At 29.9% G+C, this 23636-nt stretch overlaps 3 protein-coding genes across 3 annotated transcripts; 1 reads left to right on the top strand and 2 right to left on the bottom strand.

Annotated features, from left to right (window-relative positions):
* Positions 1–3325: 3325 nt before the first annotated feature.
* On the bottom strand, positions 3326–7120 carry LOC126856391 (uncharacterized). Its single transcript, XM_050604852.1, has 4 exons — positions 6395–7120; positions 5583–5850; positions 4729–5004; positions 3326–4003 (listed from the first exon to the last, which is right to left on the bottom strand). The coding sequence occupies exons 1-4, from the start codon at positions 6713–6715 to the stop codon at positions 3915–3917; spliced, it is 954 nt and encodes a 317-aa protein (XP_050460809.1). The 5' UTR covers positions 6716–7120; the 3' UTR covers positions 3326–3914.
* A 10974-nt stretch (positions 7121–18094) lies between these two features.
* On the top strand, positions 18095–21249 carry LOC126856389 (sideroflexin-1). The gene is made up of 4 exons (XM_050604849.1): positions 18095–18579; positions 19007–19183; positions 19559–19947; positions 20290–21249. Exons 1-4 carry the CDS (start codon positions 18395–18397, stop codon positions 20532–20534), a joined length of 996 nt encoding a protein of 331 aa, XP_050460806.1. The 5' UTR covers positions 18095–18394; the 3' UTR covers positions 20535–21249.
* LOC126856395 (39S ribosomal protein L2, mitochondrial) lies at positions 21228–22991 on the bottom strand. Its single transcript, XM_050604858.1, has 2 exons — positions 22733–22991; positions 21228–21978 (listed from the first exon to the last, which is right to left on the bottom strand). The coding sequence occupies exons 1-2, from the start codon at positions 22959–22961 to the stop codon at positions 21299–21301; spliced, it is 909 nt and encodes a 302-aa protein (XP_050460815.1). The 5' UTR covers positions 22962–22991; the 3' UTR covers positions 21228–21298.
* Positions 22992–23636: the final 645 nt, after the last annotated feature.

Below are 23636 nucleotides of genomic sequence, written 5' to 3'. Positions count from 1 at the left end.
TTATATTCAAAAAAAATATTCCCAGAATAAAAATGTGTGCGTACATTCCAAAAACTTTTACTATTATTCGTGTTATATTAATTTTTTTTTTATAATAGCAAGAGAGGTTTAGATAGCTTGGTTAAATAAAACCTATTCTTTTGTATCTGAGTGGATTTAATCGTATTCGTATCATTTCTATTCTGCTTGCTTATGACATTAACAGAATTAGCATAAAGCATTTTAATTAGTAGACACTTGTGCGACACATTATTCTTGAAAGTCATGGTATTTCATGATTATATACAAGTATTTGTTAACAAAAAGGTAAAAAAATGTAAAAAGCGAGTTTTGATCAGTTTCCTGTGTGATCTACTTTTTATGTGGAAACTACATTCGGTTATGACGTCAGCGAAGATCATTCATTCCAATTGAATCAAATTAGTCATGAGTTCAATCGTGGTTGCATACTTTTACGAGCGATTTCTCTCGTTTTCTCGAAAACTTACCAATATATCCGAAATGAATATCTTCAGTGACATTTTTATCGAATAGCATTCGTGACCTGAATTAATCCTCGAAAAACTGGCTTAGGTTTCATCGACAATCGACAGATAGGTCATTTTTTTATAATGAAACTGACTCGACTTAATATACATAATATGATTACCATTTATACTTGACATCGCGATGCATAAGATCAATGATTCAAGATACTATTTGCAAATGAATGTTTAAAAGGAAACCGTTATAATGTCAATAGAACTTTTACAAGAATATCATCGAATACTGTTGATGTTTTTAAATAAAAACAGATTCTCGAGATCTTCGCAAAAAGATCAATAAAATTTGCATCTTAAATCGCGAAGTGCTTATAAGAGAGAAGCTTTAATAAAATAATATTTTTTTATGAAAACATAATAATTAGAAGTTTTTTTCTTATAGTTTAAAAATCCAATTTTTATGAAAACATTATTAATTACAACTAAATAATTTTATAATGTATATATAATTTTCTTTTTAAATTAAATTAAATTTCTTTTTAAATTTCCTTAAATTTTTTAACAATTTTAAAATTTAATTTTTAAATTTTATACAATTATAAAATTTTATACATGACTATTCCTGATACATTCCTTTTTTTATCGGAAATTTTAACAATTTATGATTTGGAACTAGAAGTTGAAACCCCTGATTTCTGATTTCATTGTACAAAAATGTATTCCTTATGAAAAGAGGGTCAAACCGGTGTGTTACTTCTTTTCGTTCAAGTTTCACATTCAAACCAGTGTGACACACCTGCGGAATCGTTCGCTTACTACACGAAAACGTAAGTTATTAGTTTTCTCGCATTTATATTTTTACCTTTTCCTTCGTAGATTCTTTACGAGCGATTCTTCGTGAATACTTACGTTTAACTTTTCACGTATCCAAATTAACAAAAGGAACATTAGGAATAAAAGAAGCCATTATTTTTAAACGCAAAACTTTAATGAAAAAGAAAATAATATAAATCTTTTTACATTCTTATATTAAGATATATGTCAAACAATGTAAATATGTTACAATCGTTGGTCGATCGATATGTTACAATCTCGACACAAAGCAGAGCGTGAAATTTGCAAGTATAATATATTATAGTTCACATTTCAATTGAGAAAAAATAAGGGGGACACGTTAATTTATTCTACAATTTTATTTTACTTACGTATATTTACAATCACAAATAGGAAATGATATTAAACACGCAATCTGCTTTTAATCACAAAAGATTGTCAAAAAGATTATAGAAAGTAAATTTATGAAAATTAGAATATAATCGATCACCAACACTAGTAATATTCTTCTACTTACTCTCATTTTATTCCATCCACACAAAGACGCAAACAATATCTTATAGAACTAATATCGGTAAGAAATATTCAAGGAAAAAAGTTCAAATTAAATCCGTAAAACGCATCGGATTTGACGATCTTGTGATATCGATATTTTTATACAGACAAACGGAGAACCTGAATTGAAACCTGAAACGCATTCGTACATTGCAAAATCATGCTAAAAGTTGACATTTCGATCTAAGATCTTTCCCAGACAATCAGTTATTTATCGTGATAATTCTATTCGATTTCAAATTAACGATTTCCTCTAAAAAAAAAAAAAGAGACAGATCACTATTTAAACTAAACCTTCAATTAAATCGTTGATGCCGACACTTCTTTCCTTCCCGCAAACTCCAATTATCCTGACAAACATCTCCGGTATTTAACACATACCGTTCAGGATCATCCATCTACGTCATACACACACACACATATATATATATATATATATATATATATATATATATATATATATATATGAATTGTACAATATATGGGCGATACATTCGGATGTACGTACGGATGCGTAAGTCGAGCGCCGTGACATGGACGATGATCCGTTACGTTAATGCGACTTTTTCGTTCGCATATAACGTAAGAACGTAACGGTCGAGTTGCTGTGGACGAGTGCATGCCGCGTATCGATCGCTTATCCGTAGCGATGCACAATGCGTCGCTTCCGATTCGCATTTCCTACCACTTCATGAAGCCCGTGTGAACATCCTTATCAATCTGTCGCTCGTCAGTGGAGCGACTTCGCAAGTTCTCACATCTTTTTTCACTTATAATATTCCTTGGAACAGGCTCAGCATCTTTCCTTACAATTGCAAATGATGAACAATTCTAACGATGTAAAGAAAAAAAATCATTTCTTTAGAAAAGAAAAAGATCGGTCGTCTGAGTGATTTTGAGAATACGCGGTAAAAGAATCTGATAAAAAAAAAAATTAAATTAAATTAATTGTAAAATTAATTCTATCGCTGAGCGCGCGGTGGGTTAAAGAGAGCGGTGAATCGAGAAAAGGAAAGGGTGAGAGGAAAATATATCAGATTTAATACCGTCATCAAAGAAAGCCTAAAATGTGTCGACGACAGATATGACTGGCCTCTCTCGTCGCGCATCGTCTGCGAGCCGATAACGGTCTACGATCGAACTGTGGCACGGGTCACACGCGTGTACACACACATACACGCGCGCGCCGTTCACACACGTGCACACGTGCACAGCGGCACGCACGATTAGCGATTACGCGCGTGTGCTCGAGCCAGAAACCGGGCGCTCGTCCAAATCTGTCAGTAGGTCGTCAGAGGAGCCATCGTGCTCGACCGAATATCCGGGCGGCGCGTGACCTTGACCACGAATCATTCTTGTATTCATCTGGCATCTTGGCAATCTGTCTGATCTTTGAAAAATTCTGTTTCCGTGTCGAACGCAACGCTTAGTGTCAGAGATCAACAGACACTTTGTACTAGGTATTGTAAATAATTGCATATTTGCATAAATCATTTTTAATTTTTATAATTTATAAGAGATATGCGATAGAGATAGGATTTTATATCTCTATCTTTGTCTCTCTCTCTCTCTCTATCTTTCCATCTTCTTTCACGCGTCCTCTATTAATGTAGGATTTAAAGAAAAGACGGATGTATCCTTAATACCATGCCCTTTCTCAAAGTCTCTTTCCACAAAGTTACAGAGACTGGAAATATATCAACATGTGCCTCACAAATAACGGTAATAAGCTATGTGAAAGTCATTTTGCAAGTATGTGTTCTTCGATAGGATAGGCGGCGAACGAACGAAGCCGAGATAAGCGTTGCCGACGTTGATTGGAATTTATTCGACACACCGCGCCACGAACAATTTTGTTGAAAATTACACGCGATTATCGCGATTAAATAAATTACAAAAATCCATACAATCACAATTACATTACTTATTATGGTATTAACAATCTCGCGTGTCTCAAGCTGATGCGTACACTTTACTAAGATTATCCAAGATAAAGAATTATACGAATTTTTCGCTAGTGATCGGTGACAGTTCGCAACATTTTCACCCGTAAGGATTGCGAAACAACTGATAATTCGTATAACCTAGCTGGTAATCGTTTCTGTGCCAATTAGTGTCATCTTGTCCGTATCCTGAAAAGAGAATGTTAAAATGCGTGTTAAAAAAATAGGACGATATTGGATCTGTTCGTTTTAACTCTGAATTGGCTGCACTAGTTCAGAGTTTATCTTTTTCTTTCCAATATGGAGAATGCTTTTTCTAACAGGTGACAAAAATTTGCGTGAAAAAGGAATTCAATATTATAGAGAATATTGAGCATTTGTGATGCGCTCTCTGAAGATTTGAAAAAAAGTTAATGACGCATCTAATTATGTGAAATGTACAGTTATCGGAACGAACTCTAGCAGATGCTGTCGATTGACATTAAATATATTGATGTCAGCGCATCAATATTACATATATATTCGTCTACAAGTTGCATTCTACAAAAATGCATCAGCTAGCTCCTTACACCATATGAACGATGTTGATCTTAACTTAGCCTATATAATTTATGATTATGCAAAACTACCATGCTGTACCAGTTATTCTTATTCAACAAAGAGATTTATTTCACACGTGATTTTTAGCACACGTGATTTAACAATATAATGAAATGTATTGTATTACTATTATAAAAAACTTAATAATAGATTTTAATAATTTTTCAAGTATTATAAACAATTACAACATTTAAAAATATTCTATTATTCATTGCATTTTTTTTACTCGGCTTTTTTAAAAATTTATCAAATAAAAAATACTTCTTTAGTATATATGTTTCGGAAAAAAATAATTCTTTAAAATATATTCTTACCCGTTGGATAGTCACTTGATTCCGCTGCAGTGGACCAGAAATGAAGAGGATGCGGATGGTGCGCATGAGCACCATATTGAGCAGCACCTTGTATTTTGCAAACTTTTAAATGCGCCAATATCGATGTTAAAAGGATCGATCCAAATACGAGAATCTTTTTAATAAAGTGAACTCCTAGGATAATTGGTAATAACAATAGCTTTAGTTTGATTAAGTTTAATATTATAAGAACCGGAAAGATTATTGACTTTTTCTTCTTGAAAATTCGCCAATCACCTGTAAAATAATACAATAATAATTTTTTTTTTATCTATTTTGTGAAAACTATCACTAAATACTATAGAACTATTGACAGCAACTAAATATCGTTGCCGTTACAAGAAATACAAGGAAGTAAACGCTGTCATTTCATTGTAGCATTCATCGTTTTTTTTTTTTTTTCAAATATACAGGACAATGTAATAGATTGCAGAGTTTCTGCAGTGATAATACTTGTTTTATAACGTTACCCGTTAACCGAAACAAAATGCAACTACAATTATGCTGTCGGAATTTTAATGTCCCGTTGTATAAAACACATCTTTCCTTATTATTGCCAAGAAATCAATGTATTATCATAAAGTCTTTAACAACTTCAAGAATTTCAAAAATAAAAAATATAAACGATAACATGATATATATGTATGTCCATCTCTCTAAATTTTTATTATACGTACATATAATCGAAATAAAAATATATTTAGAGATTATATTATAGTCAAAAATAGGAACGCGCAGAAAAATACAATATCTTCAGATATATTCTTATTAATATAAATATTTTATTGTTCGATAGATCTGCTATCAAATCTTACCTTCCACTTCTTCCTTATCTTTTATCTGCATAAGTTCATCTTCGTCCACTAACATTAAACTTGACGGAAAGCCTCTAGTAACTGCTGAATTGTCTACTGTATATACAATGGCACGTTTTGTCAATAAATCTTCTACGCTATCTCTAACAAAGTTTAGGGTTTCCGTTATGCTGCTCTTAAATGCTCGAAAACGTGGTAAATAGGGCAAAAAGGATTGCTTGTGTATTGATGGTATCCTTATTACTCGAAACGGGCCGTAATTAAATTCCTAAATTACAATATTTTTTTCAGTGAAATATAATTTTATAAATTATACATAAATACACACGCGCGCGCGCACACATATGTGTGTGTGTGTATGTATAGATGTATATACATACATCCATATACATATATATATATATATATATATATATATATATATATATATAATTGTTACTATTTATTATTATCTAATTTATATTAATTATTAATTATTTTTTACAATTTTATTATAATTTTATTTTAATTAAAATCGTATTTAATATAGCTAAATCAAAATTATGTAAATAAAAATTAAATCAAATAATATTAATAACTTTATTATTTTAATATGAGAGCAAAAATATTGATAAAATAATATATTTATTTTGAAATGACTTATCCTTCATATTTATTACACAATTTTATTACACAACATTGATACGGGCTATTAATTTTTGAATTTCTAAATGTAATTATAATATATATATATATATATATATATATATATATATATATATATATGTATATGTATATGTATATATAGGTATCGTTTACAGCACAACTCTTACCTTCTCTCTAACTATTGTATTCAACCACCTCACAACTTTATATTTTCCGCAAGTTGTAAAATCTTTATGCAAACTGCATTCCATTTGACATTTTTGGACAAAAAGATTCGTTGTATTATCAAATGTCAACGAGTAAGTTCGTCGTGAACAAATAATCAACAGGATTAATATCCAACACGATATTTGAGCCACTCTTGGACATCCGGTTCTGCAAGACCACTCGATAACTTCAAAATTTCCGCACTTCATAATGTAAATAAACAATTTTAATCTTGCACTATTAATTTCGATTATTTCAATTAACTTGTTTACATATCTCATTGTAGATGACACCGATCAGCTGTGCGGTGCTGAATATATGTATGATCATTCTCAATTGTATGAATCATCGAAATGCCTCACACACACACACACACACACACACACAGAGAAAAAAAAAAGACAGTTGTAATTAATTTAAAAAAAAAATCATAAATGACGTGTTATACAAAATGTAAAAAAATTAACGCCACGAAACCTCACACTATTTGCACAGCTCCGTAATGTACATTGCAGACGAGATTAGATGCACTGCTTACTGACAGTGGTGAGAAGGTGTCGTGACCATTTATACGGCGTGCATTTAGGTCGGTGGGGGTAACGGTCCATGGCTTAGATAATACTGCCGAGAGAGATTGCCGCTGCACTCTATGCAATGTGATGTCTTGGGAAACACGTAGAGAATTCGTTGATGGTTGGCTGGTCGTAGAATTTTTGTGTAATGACAGTGAAACAAGCTCAAAATTCATAACATTAAATAAAATGCTCAACAATGAAAGAAAAATAGCAGAAAAATTACCGGATAACATCTTGGCGAGAGAGATCGCTTTTAAATAGATCTATTAATGTTCTTTGCTAATCATTATACATTTTTATGTCTATAGGAAATAAAAAGATATTTATTTAATAAATTATATAAAAAGCTATATCTAATATGTAAAAAAATGTTAAGCTACCTTAAAAGTCCCTATCTAACTTTTTTGTCTGATTTAATAGATGCTGGAAAAAATATGAATATAATTTAATTTTTGATTAAAGAAAATAATTTTAACGGGACATCATAATTGCATGATCAAGTTGTCAACCCAGCGGTTGCCAGACAATCAAGATTTCTCACAAAAGTTCTTACTTGAAGCAACAGCGGCGGTTCTTACTTGAACCACACCGTAATTATTACACGTTATTCCATTTTTATTCTATAGTACATGATTAGCAAGCGGGGTGTCCTGTAATCGTACTTACAAAATGGGAGCAAACGGCAACGCACGTGCCGTAATAACAATGTCCTTCAGTAATCCGTTTCACAGATTCAGGAAAGGTTCTTCTCCGCGACATTCTCTTCCACGCAATTCTAAACGAGCATTTCTCGACGAGTAGGAAGCGATATATGTATATTATTTGAGGTACCCACCTGCAACGACCCTCGACTTTTTATCGTGGATAATTACAGGTAACGTTATAATTCGTAAATTATCTCTGCCTAAAGCGGAAAGTAAACGCTATAAAATTAGGTTCAATTTGATTTTTGAGGAAATATTGTCATACCAAAAACTTTAACCCATATGTATGATAATTTGTCTTAATAAATCCCGGAAGCCGATTTCTTTTTAGCGAAAAAAAAAATTATGAAGAATAGTTTTCTTGTCTTTCTTCTAAATATTGAAATATTGTCATAAATTTAGGCTGAGAAGTATAATTGAAAATAACCAGACATTATATTTAGTCTTAATTTACGTTTCATTAAATTTTTCATTCAAATATTGATTTGTGAATTAATTGTATAAGAGATTTAATGTTAAATATTAAGCAATTATTAAGAAAAAGATCATGTCTAAATCTCTACTATAAAAAAAATTGATCATAAATTAATCAAAGAATGTAAAAGAGGCAGACAAAAAAGAAAGAGACTATGTGATTTAAAAATATTATATGTAAATATTGTAGAATTTCGTTATATAATAACCAATAAAACGTGGTAAAAAGAATATATAAAAGAATTGATCGTCTAATGTTGACCATATATTAACGTCATTGCACTCTTCACACATGAAATTAGACTATCATGTATGCATGTTGCGATGCAGCCTCTTTTCTGCAACCGGTTTGTAACCTTCGTACGACAGTTGTGCGCCTTACTTTGGTTTCGTTTATTTGCCATTCGATTGCAATTTTTCAAAATCATTCTCTTCCTTCACGGTCAATATCTGGTTTTCTTAGCATGCTTGACTTCCTTTACTTAAACTATCGTTCATGCAATATAGTTTAAGATTTAAATTTGATATGTTTTTATTAGATTAACAAATAACAAAATAAATAGAACCAAATAATAAAAGGCTAAACAAATCTAACAGTAACTTATCAAATTTAAATGTCTGTGTTACCCTATATAATTTTACGATTTTTATTGCTGATAAGATAAATTTGTATAAGAGTAGACGATGTATAACTTTATTTTTAAATACATCTACTTTTTTATACTTTATTTATGTCCTTATCATGGTGTCTACTCAATTTTATAAAAAAATTCTGTAATCTTTCTTATTTTTGTATTCAAAATTTCAAGTAAAGAAAATATTTTTAGAAATTCTTTTTAGATGCCATTTTCTAAAATAAGTTTTTCAATTGTGTGTGCTTTTTAATATTTTTTACTCATACAAAGAAAAAAAAAAAGTCGCTTAAATTTTAAGTGTTAGATTTGGAAAAAAAGCTCGATAACTTTCATAAAATAAACATTTTTCACTTGCATAATATTTTTTAATTTTTTATCACTAAAAATTACAATAAAAAATTACAATAAACTGTTTATTCTATACTCTGTTTAGACATTGAATATACAAAGAGAGATATATAATATATTTATAATATATTTTAAATACATAATTCATTTGGTTTGCCGACTAGTTACATTGTAAGAGCAAAATTATCTAAGACAAAATTTTTTTTAAGAATTTCCCGAATTCTAATAAAAAACCCACGAGAATTCTGATTTTTTCAAATATAAAAAAATCCTTGAGAATTCATAAGTTCTTTATGTTTTTCCAAAATAAACATCCTGCATATAGTGGCTGCTTTTTATTCGAGATCTATCTGATAACGATCGCATTTACATTATAAATCCTGTTGCATTATACATTCTACAGCTTACGCAATATTATCGCATAGAAAAATGTTTAAAAAAAATTATTTATGACATAGAATCTAAAACATTCCATCAAAAATATGAACAATAACTAATTTTATTTTTTTTTTCTGTACATATGTGATTACTGATGATTACTGTACTTATGCTTTCGACGTGACTTTAAAGATTCGTCGAGCTTATCTTTGCAGCTGCAAAAGAAATGTGATTCGTTAAAATCATTGAATCCGGACAATAATTTTCTCAGAACGCAACCCGGACGAGGCGAACCGTCTCATTCCACTGGTCTGGAAATATAGATCTATCGCATATTTGCATAGGAAACGCATCATCACCGAAAGATTGTTTTACGTGGGGTTGCGAGGAACACGAAACGTGCCGCACCGGAGGCATGACGAGCACATTCGAGCGCGTGCGAGCTTTCACTCGCGGCTACTAGAGTAGTCAGAGCGACAGAAAAAGAATACGCATCGTAGGTGACTGTCATTCATCGACTTCTACATTGTGAATCATGAAGTAAAAAGGAGACGCGGAGTTGGGTGGGATATTGAAGCGCACGCTTGCGTCGCTCGCCATGTAACCTGCTTACCCCTTTATCCGGTTGACCCAGTACGGAATTACGGAACATCGACAGGATATGAAATGATAATCTCGAGTAATCGGTTTGCGCTAATCTCGATATTCTAGTTTGTTATACATTCTTGATTGGAAAATAAGTTCGCTGGAGAGGCGCAAAAAAATGTTGTCTGAAAGATCATTAAAGATCCCTCTTTAAACTTTTGCTAAACATCATTAATCATCATAGATCTTACAAAGCTTACAAAGAGCCCACTGATGGAAAATGTATCAAGGTACGCACACAAACATAGAGTATGAATTAGATTCGTTTATTTTTAAGATATTAATCTTATATCGAAGAAGCTGAAGAGGAAAAGAAAGGTGAATGTTGTAATATCCAATTATTTTACAATTCTTGTTATCTTGTTATATCAGCGTATTAATGTATTAGAATGTAATACTTCAGAAAATAATTATATACATATTTATTAACAATTAACAGTTGTAGTATTTATATCTTTTATATATAAAATGTGAATAGGAATAGTAAAGTGTTGTTACCATTAACAATATCAAAATCACAAAAATCTGAGTTACATTTTATTCACAAAATAAACGATGCATTCAATTTCTTTATTATTTTTATTTATTTGCAAAAGCAGAGATTCTGCTTTGTTGGACAGCGACAATTACTTATTTTAATGTTATCAACAAGTCAATTCGATAATTATAATCCTCAGGATCCATTATAAAAAATGAACAAAAGATGAAGCTTACGTGAGACTTTGTAGCTATTAAGCCTCGAAATCCACGCATGTTGCATAATGTTAGATACAGTTTATTTTACACGACGTTGAAAGGCGGAACTAATCCATAATATCCTGGCGCCGCGGGAAATTTATTTTAGTTACTTATATTAATTATGATTACTTTATAACAACCACGACCTATTTCATGAAGAGTCTCATTGCGTACTTAAATAGCGGCAGATAAATATCGCATGACACGGGAATAATGGGACATTACATCAAACATCATCCGAGAAATGCAAAAAAAAAGATACATAGAAACTTTATTTGCATAAAAAAAGAATAATTTATATATCATTTTATATCATAAAAAAAATATTTTTTTAAGAGAGTTATTCTTGTAAATTGAATTATATATGTGCGTGGTATTTCGTACATAATAAGATTTTTTTTTCATATTTTTTGATTATTTATCAATAATTATATTTCAGATATAACTGACACAATTGATTATAATGAGTCTCACGTATCATTAATGAATATTACTAATTTATATTTGATTCAGCAATTAGCATGAATTGAAGATGTATTTGGCGACAATCACGCTATTCAACTCAGAGAAACTATTCAGACTCAGCCCGAGAAGGAGCTTCGATTAAGGCCTTCGACTGTCAACGTTGTGAGATCATAAATCATAGATTATCGCGCAACAATTGCGTACATTATGAACGGAAAATGTATGGCTTTTTCTTTTTATTACTTTCTCAGGACTGAAAACGCAATTTTACGCAAATAGTAAAAACCACAATAACATAATGACATTATAATGTAGGAAATTATGTTAGACTGTTAAGACAAATATTTTCTATTTTCCTATATTTTTAATATTTAATCCACTAGATATTTCTAGTAAAATCTGCGTTTGTCATCAATCGTTTTCGTAAAGAATGCTTTAATATTGCGCATATATTTATCGTATATAAATTCATTTACTTTTTTGTATATACTGTAACTTTATTATTTTTAAAATTTTAATTAGTAAGGATTTAGACACTTTTCTTAATTAATAAGAATTGCACTTTAGAAAAAACTTTTTCTTGATATAAATTTAATGAAAATAATTATTAAAATTTATAAAATGAAATTTATAAAAAAAAGACTTTATTTATAACATAAAATAAATTAATATAAAGCGTTATATAATTTGAAAATGTTTCACACTCATCTAAAAAAAAGTTGTAAAAAAAACATGTCGTCTGCTCTATCAATCATCAAAATCTTAAAATCTAGAGCTGAATCTAGAGATAGTAAAAATAGCGTATATATATGCATCGATATTTTCAATTCGTGATATAATCAAGTATCGTTTTACGATTATCATTATCTACGAAATCAATTGACCGCTCAACATCAAAATTTTACTTCAAAATGAAATATGTATACAACAGATAATTTTAAAGAAAATAATGTCCATCATCAAATGACTAGATTCAGCAAAAGTGGAATTTTCGTTGTATGTTAAAAAGTCTAGAATATGTAAATATTAATTTCTTAGTATCTAAACAAATTATTGAGTTGTTCCGAAAGTAATTTCATTTTTTGCATGAGAATGAAAGACAATATTTTTAATAAAAAGAAAAGTTTTGTTCTGTTAAGTATTGATCATTTTGTAAAAAACGAAATTACTTTCTAAACAACTCAATAGATCCGTTTATTCAAGTGGATATTCAACCGAATCGATATTCGTAACAAAAAGAATTGAGATCACTTGCTTTTTGAGCATCTATTGTTGGTAATGGCGTAGTTATTGACAGAAACTATGCAACTATTGTGGCATATTTAATTTTATATATAATTTTACATTTTATATATAAAAAAATATTTTTATTTCTTCTAAATGCAAATACGAAACAATTGCAACTACTTAAAAACTCATTCTCGTATGCAATATATATATATATATATATATATATATATATATATATATATATATATATTTAGATATATTTAGATTATTTAGATATATTATATATTATATATAAATATATTTAGAATGAATAAACTAAAACTGTAAGTGTAGCATATAAGAACTGTTTTTATTAAAAAAAAAAATTATTACTATAATCATTTCTTCGAGTATAAAAGTATATTATATACGAGTATATTATATACTCGTTGGCAAATAAAATAGTATAGTATTGCATCTATTTTAATTATTAATAGAATTGCATGTTCATATGAAATACTTCTTTAAAAAGGGAAGGAAGAATATTACATATCTCGTATTCTCTGCCTGAAGTTATCATTTCAAGATAATAAATCATTAAATGAAACACGTCGCTGTCAACGATCATAAAGCTAATCATGCAATGAATAATGCAATTAAATGCAATAATAGACAAGATGATATGAGAAGTCAAACATATAACATTGATGTTAATATATATATATATATATATATATATATATATATATATATATATATAAAATTTGAATATACATAATAATAAAAATAAAAATAAATATTTGAAAAAGATAAAAAGATGTAAATAACATTGATGAAAATAATATTTATCATATTAAAGTGTGTCCAATACATAGATAATTGATATATAGATATAGAATGGTTTCGATTATTCTTGACATTTTCTGATAATTTACCAGAAGTTAAATTCAGAAGTTGAAACTTACTGCGTCCTCCCTAAAATTTTAACGGTAAATTATCATGACTTTGATTTCAAGTAATCTGGATATAATGTACCGGAAATAACTTTATCGAGTATTTCTGCAAGATTGTATCTTCAATAGAGTAGACATGCAGAAAAACATGTTTTGCATGAGATGAAACTCTTGCCTAAAGCTGAAGCATACACGCACAAGCACACACATGCGTGCATATCTATCTTGCAGCACATTAAATATACATTTCTACACAATTTTCTATCTCCATATAGTCGTTCAATTTTCGTACCTTTCTTTTTCGGTCTCACCTTTATGTTCTATTGCTAGCAAGTAAGTAGGCTAGTGGAGTGCTCTGTTATTATCGTTCTAGTATTAAACGTGGTATACAGAAAAAATAAACATCATTGGAAAGGTTGTAGCTGAAAACAATTTACTCAGTGCATCAGCTACTTCGTAATTATCATCCAAGCAAAACTGTCACTTTAACGCATGAATATGCTACTTCTTCTTTTAAATAAGTATTTTTCTGAATTTCCTTGACTGTGTAAAAATAATTTTTGCTAAATTAAGCTATTATTCTACGATCAATTAAGTATCAACAAAAATAAAAATATATTAAAAATATTAATTATTATATATATATATATATATATATATATATATATATTTATTTATTTATTTAAATATATATATTCCATATAAGAATATAATTAGACTAATATATTTCACAGATATTATTAGATAGTTATCAATATATGTTAATACATATGTATACTTAAGATATCAAATAATTTACAAAAAATTCACTCGGAAAAAAAAACAAAATATTATCATATATCGATTTTTGTTAATATATAAAAAAATATATAATCGATATATAACAGTATTCTGTTTAAGGATGTTTCCTATTTTTGAAATATTAGGAATTTAATCAAAATTGTACAGAATGTTCTTACATATGTTCTGAGACTTAAGAAATCGTGAGTCGATTCACTGAAACGATCAAAAATTATGAGGATTTTAAATTGTAGAAAAATATCTGTCTCTTTCTCTCTTTCTGCAAATACTCGTTTTTCATTATTTCTTGATTTCAGAGAATATTTAGAATCAAAAGTTTTTAAAATGAATTAGGAAAAATATTAATTATAATTATTTTCTTTTTTGTGAAGACGTCAAAATCTATATTATTTTGTGATACTTTAATAATTCTTTTCATAATCCGAATTTATTTTTTTGATTTTTCAAACAGTGTAAATGTAAGAAATGTGTCTTTTTTTATTTTGACAATCATTTTGCTACTATTGTACATACAAAACATCCTTAACTAATTCAAACTGAATTTTTTTAGATTATTTGACATTCCTGATATTGATGCAGAACTCTCTAATGGTACCTGTGAAACGTATCTGTTTTTATAATGTTTATGTTCTTATACGGAACACTTAAAATATTGATGCATATTGCTCTGCATTCCATTCAGTGAAAAGATATATGGCATGCATATATTGAATTAATTAGAGTCCTACGGGCATGATTCTGAGAAAATTAATGAATTCGTGTCTCTCTTCTAGTCTGAAATGCCGGCCAGATATACCTAATTACATGGAATATTTTGGTGTCTCGTAATGTATATCATAAAGTTAATATAATAAAAATTATGTAGAAACTAATGATTCCTTGACATTGTACATAAAATAATTAACAGTTTTAATATATAGTTCTCTGACAAAATTTATGTTTCAAATATAAAGCAAATAAATTCCCTCAAAAGCTTTTTTGACATTTTGACCAAAAACCGCAATGTGGTCACACCATAGAATATATGGGACAATCTATATTTCATTGATCGATTCGATAAAACATAAAACATCGCAATCGCGTATGACCTACTTTTATAAAACAAAATTTAGTTATTTTTTAATTATAAAAGATGCTAATTAAAAATTGCTATTGTATTGAACATACGTATATATGTAAACAAAAATGTATGTCAACAAAAAATTCTAATTTAATCAAATATTGTTAATTAAAATTGTTGATTTCGTTTAATAGATATTGTTTTGCAAATAGTTCTCTACGATATTCGAAATTAAAATATACTTATTGATAAACAAAAATAGAATAATTGAACTAAAGATAAGATTACAGTTAGAGCAATAAACCTAAATTGCGTCATTAAAATCAAGTCAAGTAGTATGATACTTGACGAGGCTATTTAGAAAGTTTGGTGAACGATCGGGCATTCGTTAAAATATAATATATAGCGCCAAAAAATATGTCAGGCAGTAATAATTTCGCATGATTTAGGTCGTTTCAGCGATTGACATTGCTAATAAGAGAAAAGTCGTAATTAACGTATCAATGGCGAATTTACATGATAATAGCAAACAATTCCATACAATCTACAAGGTTACAACCTTGTATATTTAACCTTCTTATCCTCTACATTCATTTCAATCATACTTGACATAGATTCTTTTCTTTCTTGTTCTCTATAATAAAAAAGTTTCTATCGGTGTTAGATATCACACACATACATACATTAGTAGTGTTTAATTTTCTAACAGTTATAATAAAAACAATTATTACATAATATTTGGTTGCAGAGAAAAAAGAGTGAAAAAATAAATTAAAATATTCCATTAATATTTTATCTAAAATAAGCTCCTATTATATTTGCCTTTAACATACTTTTTAAATTTTAATAGCCTTAAAATATAAGCATGTAACAGTAAATATTGATTTCTTTTGAGAATATTTTCTAGTATAATTACGCAATTAATGTAATTAATATTTGCCAAAAGGCAAATTCAATTAAAAAATTCATTCATTAACACATATTACGTTTTATTAGGATTCAACTAAAATTAGTGCAATACAGTTAATTGCTAATTAAAGCATTATTTCCAATAATTAAAATTAATATACATTAATCTGATATTTAATATACTTTATAAAAAATTAATTTATATTATTAATTTATATTATTTATTGTTTTCATATACATAAGATATATATTAATAAGTTATTAAGCGTTCTTGTTATTGACAGATGATTTAATTATGAGAAAGTAATAATCTCATAACAAATATGTATTCACATGCTCTAAATACAATTTTATTATTCTAAGGAACGTTCATAACAATAAAGAATTTCTTTACTACCACGATTCTTTACGATCAGTTAACAAGATCACTTAGCGATATTATCACCTTGAAAGTGAGTTTCTTGTCCTAGAAAACTCCTTTGAGAGACTCAAAGGTATGTTAAAAATTTTAAACGCATAAAACAGTGACATACGGTGACAAATACTCATCATTTGTTGTAATAAAATAAAATGTATATATATAAAAATAATATTATATTATAGATATTATAGAACAAGATTACGAACTTATATAAACACAAGTACATCCGGATTCGCAAGAAAGTATATTTACAACAGGTGAAAAATATTAATGTCATTAATTATTCGTCAACTTTCAAACTTTTGTATTTAAAAATCTAAAAATGTTACATGAAACATGTAAAGTTTGTAACTTTATATGTCGTAATTTTTAATCACATTTTTCGTTTTTTAATTAATAATAGATTATCACTTCCTTGAAAATGCAACACTAAAATAATAATATCTCAGTAAAAAAATGTCTGCAAAAACTGACTGTTTTTCATTAATTTTAAATTTACTGAACAGTAACTGTCCAATGACTGGGTACAAAATTCTATTAAGATAAAATTCTATTTAAATGGCTAGCTACTAAACAATACGTTAATTTAAATTTTTAATAGATGGTGCTGTTAAAAAAGCATTTTCTGGACAAAAAATAATCAGAGAATAGTCAGGCCAAGCGAAACGGTAAATGATAACTCGTATCAGTAAATAATATTTAGACAAAATTATTCCAGTTTGAATTATTCCGGTTATTATTTTCTGACCAAGAATTAGATAAGATAAACTGATCAGTAAATGATAGTCACTATATGTTCTGCCAAAATTTACAATACTCTGACTATGATTTCCTGATCAAGAATTAACCATGAATTATTAAAAGAGACTCATTATAATATGATAGCTTAGTCTTTTAATCGCGTTTTTCATTTTTAATTAATATTATAGTTTAGGTTATGGCGCTCTTTTAAAAATGCAATATCAAAATAATAATATTGCAATGCTAATGAAACGGTAATATTAATTAAAAAAATTCTTTTCAGATTAATTCAATAATTTTTTTTTACGTTTTTTCTTTTATGACATTACATCAAATTTCTTTTTAAATGCCTTATCTCACGTGTATCGTTCCCATCTTTCCTATAAAATTAATACTTTTGAACTAATAACCTTTCTTCAAATTATATACATAGTGATATCATTAAATACACTCTTATCAATCCTGAAAAAACAGGAAAATCCTCCGTGTGCCACCATCTCGTGGAAAATCCGTCAAACGGAGTTACGTGGGTGGATCGTGCGCGCGCATAACAGTCTTATCGATGACAGTTGAGCGCGGCAAGAGGCAAAGCAAAGCCGATGGATCGAACAAGGGGAGCGAAGAGAAGAAACGACATCCAGCATGTAGAAGCGAAGAGAGAGAGAGGAGAAGCAGATCGGCTGGACTCTGGGGAGCGGGTCAGTCGGCTGGTAGCTGGGTGAACAGCTTGCCTCGTTGCAGATAGAACAGCACCGTATGCCGTCTCTCTGGAGACTGCCGAACTCTCAGCAGGTGAGAAGAAAGGGCTACGATTCTCCAACATCGAGAGGGTGAGGTGGGGAGAAGGTGAATTCAGGTGGGAAAGAGAGGCAGCAGTTAGATAGTAGCAGAGAAATACGAAGAGATGTCGGAAAGAAAGAAGATAGTGGCGCAGGATAACGTGCAGGAGATAGATATCGAAAGACCGTACTGGGATCAGAGCACATATCGAGGAAGGGCATTGCACTTTCTGACAGTGACGAATCCGCTCAATGTCTTTGCTTCGAAACAGCGGCTCGAGCACGCGCGTGATGTCGTCACGAAATACAGGTAGTCGTTGCTTTATAATTAGCTTTTTTCTCCTTCTTTCTGTTGGAATGTATATAATCAGCAAACTGCCATCATATGTCACACTACGCGTGTGTGTGTGTGTGTAAAGCACGTGTGTAAACATGTATGCGTGTGATGTTATGTATTAATGCTATAATGTTCATTTTTTTTTTGTTTTAATTAAACTATCAATTACCTTAATGTTTAAAGAAGAATTACAATAAGTATTGTTTAAGACAAGTCATCTATTTATTATTAATTACTTCATGTTTTTATTTACTTTTTTTTCCTGCTTTTATAAATTCTATATCTTTTTTTTTTTATATAATTGTAACTTAGTATCTCTCTCTCTGTCTTTGTTCTTTATTTATTATATATAAATAATTATAAATATGAAATATGAAATTGCGTAACTTGATCGTCGCAGACAGGGCGAAAACCTGGAAAAACAAGGAATCACCGCGGATGAGTTATGGAACTGTAAATATCTTTACGACAGCGCTTACCATCCTGATACTGGCGAAAAAATGTTATTAATTGGGCGTATGAGCGCTCAAGTGCCCATGAATATGATGATAACTGGTTGTATGATGACGTTTTACAAGTATGTATTCAAAATTGTCGACATAAAATTATCATGATATGAACGTCGGGTACTTCGACCTCTTTGGTACTTTTTAACAAAATATGAAGACTAATCTTAAAGCGGAATGTGAAGATTAATCTTAAGCAATATGCAGTAATTTTCCGATCACTATCCATCAATCTATTTTTATATTCTTCGCAATAAAAATAAAAACTAAATAAAGAGCTTTCGATAATTTCAAATGCGATTATTTCGCGAGAAGACAAAGTTCATGATCAAAACATTCAAGAGATTGAAAAATTAGAGTTACTACTTAACGATTGGAAGATTGATAATTTACAGTATTTATTAGTAATCTATATTGTTATCGAAAGACGTTTGCAATTCTCGTAGGTCAACGCCAGCTGTAATTTTCTGGCAATGGATCAACCAGTCGTTCAATGCTGTAGTAAATTACACGAATCGCAGTGGCTCGAGTCCGATTCCCACAGAAACGTTAGTGCGGAGTTACATCGGCGCTACGGGAGGCGCTGTGATAACGGCGTTGACCTTGAACCGTCTTGCTCAACGTGGACCACCGTTAGCAGGTCGGCTGGTACCATTATCGGCGGTTGCGGCGGCTAATTGCGTGAATATTCCTTTGATGAGGATCACTGAACTCCAAAATGGAATCGAATTACAAACCGAGGACGGTACAAAAGTCGGCAACAGCAAACGTGCGGCAAAACAGGCAATCGCGTCTGTGACGTTATCACGGATACTTATGGCCTCTCCGAGCATGAGTAGGTTTTGCTGCGTTGCTTCATTAATCAACCTTCTTAAAGAGTATTTTTCATTCAACCGTATCTGAACTATGTATATGTGTAAGCAATTGATAAGCTTCCTCGTTCTTCATTTATAAGCTAAAAATCAATCATTACATTATCATCAATTAACTTGTTAGCTAAATTTTTTTCTATTTTTATATGATATAAACAAAAATTATTCGGATATTTATTATCATATAATTATTTATATAAATTTAATAAATATAAATTTTTATGAATAGAGCTCGTTTTTTTTTAAATATATTTCTCTGGATTTACGGATCATATAATGCAAAACATATTATTTTATTGTTACAGTATTGGCGCCGATAGTAATGAATTATTTAGATCGAAGGCAATTATTGCGTAATGCGAAATGGGCTGCCGGACCTATTCAAGTTCTAATTTGTGGAGTCTGTCTCACTTTCGCGACGCCGCTCTGCTGCGCTCTTTTCGCACAACGCGTCCCTATCTCGGTAAATCGATTGGAATCCGACGTACAAAAACAAATACGCTCGTACGATCCCAATCTGGAAACTGTTTACTATAATAAGGGCCTTTAAATAATATGGGACAGGATTCCCACACGACTCGGATGCTTTTGTCAATCAGATTCAAGGACGTAAACTCAGGTATACACGAGACATTCCCAAACACAACATTCGAAAGCAAATACGCTATTATTATCAATGACTTCCAACGATTATGTAAACAGTTTGTTTACGGGTGTGTGTTTTGTCATGTATAACTTATATTTCCGTAAATATAATCGATAGTGAGCTGAAAATTTACGAGGATATTATCGTACGAGAGTGTTTATCTAAATCTTTAAAAAATCTCTAATTTGCCACAAATTTTTGTATAACGTTAAAACATTTTTCTTTTTTATATTTTCACAAATTTAATATAAATTAATATAAATTTATTTTGAGATTTTCAGCATTTTTAATTTATACAATCACAAAGAAAGTTAAGAATTATTCGAAAAATTCTCTAAATTTCCGAAGTAAATTTTCCTAAATATTTTTTTCATTTTTTTCGAGCAAAAAATTGTCCTGAAAAACCTTTCCAGATTTTTCCAGGCACTCTATCTACGATTTATAAACTCTCTTAGCTGTATACGTCCAAATAAATACATATCTTCCCTTTCATTCTGGCCTGCATACATATAATAAATGTTTCAAGATATATAAGAGATATATAAGAGATCCAGACTGTTAAGTGAGAAAAGATAACGAAGACAATAAAATAAACAATTTAGTTCTGAATAAATTTTAATATATTGTGTATTTTAATCTGCAACTGTGATTTGTCAATGTGTAATAGTTTAAGCATTGTATCTGCTATTTAAAGAAATAACTTCCGGTTTTCTTTCTAATTCGACATCGATTCGTTTTACTTTAGGAGGCGGCTTTATTTTACGACCGAATCTACCAGTTTTACGTTGAAATAATCCACTCCTCGGTCGATTTCCCAATTCACGATTCTTTTGCGCGCTGCCAATCGGTGTAGAAGCATGTTCAATGTTTGATAATCGGCCGACCGTAGCCATACACGTTTCGTGCAAGCTAAAAAGTTTTTTTTTCGCTATTTGTATCACTACACGATCCTCCTCTCGCCTGACTATCGTTGCAACGCCCCCAGCAGCGTGAATCAGAAATGCACCCTGTCCTGGATATTTCTCTATGCAATTAACTTGGGTTCCTATGGGTAAAGCACCGAGAGGATAGGCATCTCCCTCCGAGGGCCTTACAGGATTACGCGGTATTCCTTGATGAGTACGTATTATGTCGCCCGGTTTCATGTTCTGGGTGGCTAAAATATATTTAAGTTCGCGTCCGGTACCGACCAACGCGACGAAAGACGTCCTACAACCGTCCTTGAAGATTTCTAGAACTTTCTCTTCCTTTGGTGGTTCATTAAGGTCTTTAGGTCCATCCCTGATCCAGTTGATCCAATGATACTTGTGCTTTATGCCACCCCCGATTCCTTTTACCGCTACTCTACCTGTTTAAATGATTCAAAAATCATTCATTTTTTATTTTATAATTATATACCTCGCTTCAAATAAAGAAGATAGATGCTTCAATACAAAATTTGCAATGTTTTTGCAAGGAAGATATTTTGATCACAAGTAAAATATTTATTGCCTAATCTCTGTAGATTAATTTTAATTTAAAATTTCTTTTTCTAATGCTGTGATTATCTGAAATATCATTGTATGAAAAATTATTCTGCATAAAAAGTTCATATACCTAATAATGCAAATTTCTCTCTTTTTCTCTCTCTCTCTCTCTCTCTCTCTCTATATATATATATATATATATATATATATATATATATATATATATATATATATATATTAGCTTATAACATAAACATAGGTATTTTTATTTTATACTATATCAATATGCGTGTAATATACAAATTTATTTTTAATTATATAATAATTATAGTTTACTATATAATTTAATATAATTTATATTATTAATATGATAGATTGATTGTGCCGATATATGTACAAAAATCTAATATTAACAAAAGCCGATGTGTAAGTTATCTATTTTATCTTCCAGCAATTTCCTGCTTCGTCAACAGAGGTCAGACTTACTCTTCATATTACCTAGCTTTGCAATCTATATACTCATACTTACTCATAGAATATTATTAAGTATAAATTTGTGAATAATAAGAAAATCATATATTATATTAATCTAAGATGTAATGTGAGATGCTGCAGCAATGATATTATCTCACGTACCTGTGACAGGATCCCTGCCTCCTAAATTTGTAACCTGCAAAGGCTCAACCGTGTATTTATCCTTGAAATGGACAATCCTTCGAAAAGCTTTGCCTTTGCCAATCTCTGGTAACTTGACGAGTTTCCATCTGTGTCTTCTTGGTACTTGAGAGAACACTGAGATCGTCGAATTAAGCAAATTAGATATTTGTTGGCCGAAAACGCGACACGCCAACATTGTGGTAGACATGTTGATTTAAATGGCGTCGAGTTTAAGTGATGCCATCTGTGAACAAAATCGTGCTTGAATTTCGACGAGATTCTCTTTATCGATAGAAAGCAAGAAAAATTACTCAATATAATTCGCTGCTCATTTCAGTGCTTATATCTTATATGCATAAACTTCACTTTGAAGTCTACATGCATTGATATAATAAGATGTATTTTTTTAAAGATTCTTAAGGTGCAGTTAAAAAAAGTTAATATTTAATTTTTATATATTTGGACAAATTAAAAATCCGAATATTGCAAAATATATATCTTTATCTGGATTTCTGCTGAGAGAAAAGAGGTAAATGTTAATTTCAACACTAATTAAACAATACAAATTCATTTTTTTTTTTTTATTTATCTTGAATGGCAATGAGTTTATTTTAAATCGCAAAGAATTAATGTACCTTGAAAAAATATTCAAAAATCTTAATATATACAAGACAAATTAAAAGAAAAAACAACTATCAAATATTTATTTTTTTTCATAGACTTGCTGTGTATATCATATTTTAATAAATCAATTCAATAGTGTTTTATATAGTTATATAAATACGCAATTTAATTAATTTAATCAGAATTAGCGTCTTCAAAATTCGCGTCTCACGTGAAATCGCGACCAAAGTTGCGCCATCAAGAACGTACCTTATTGCGG

The sequence above is a fragment of the Cataglyphis hispanica genome, chromosome 18, assembly GCF_021464435.1.
Source record: "Cataglyphis hispanica isolate Lineage 1 chromosome 18, ULB_Chis1_1.0, whole genome shotgun sequence".
Lineage (NCBI taxonomy): Eukaryota > Metazoa > Arthropoda > Insecta > Hymenoptera > Formicidae > Cataglyphis > Cataglyphis hispanica.
Note: the sequence above shows the minus strand (reverse complement) of the source record. Positions and strands in the feature narration are given on the sequence as shown.

Excerpts from the sequence above, each read along its gene's own strand:
- LOC126856395 (XM_050604858.1), bottom strand. The coding sequence starts at position 22,961 with ATGTCTACCACAATGTTGGCGTGTCGCGTTTTCGGCCAACAAATATCT. Across the intron at positions 21,979-22,732 it reads AGGCAGGGATCCTGTCACAG|GTAGAGTAGCGGTAAAAGGA; the intron begins GTACGTGAGATA and ends TCATTTAAACAG.
- LOC126856391 (XM_050604852.1), bottom strand. The coding sequence starts at position 6,715 with ATGAGATATGTAAACAAGTTAATTGAAATAATCGAAATTAATAGTGCA. Across the intron at positions 5,851-6,394 it reads ATACAATAGTTAGAGAGAAG|GAATTTAATTACGGCCCGTT; the intron begins GTAAGAGTTGTG and ends ATTGTAATTTAG. Across the intron at positions 4,004-4,728 it reads ATCAAGTGACTATCCAACGG|GATACGGACAAGATGACACT; the intron begins GTAAGAATATAT and ends TTCTCTTTTCAG.
- LOC126856389 (XM_050604849.1), top strand. The coding sequence starts at position 18,395 with ATGTCGGAAAGAAAGAAGATAGTGGCGCAGGATAACGTGCAGGAGATA. Across the intron at positions 19,184-19,558 it reads TGTATGATGACGTTTTACAA|GTCAACGCCAGCTGTAATTT; the intron begins GTATGTATTCAA and ends CAATTCTCGTAG. Across the intron at positions 19,948-20,289 it reads TATGGCCTCTCCGAGCATGA|TATTGGCGCCGATAGTAATG; the intron begins GTAGGTTTTGCT and ends TTATTGTTACAG.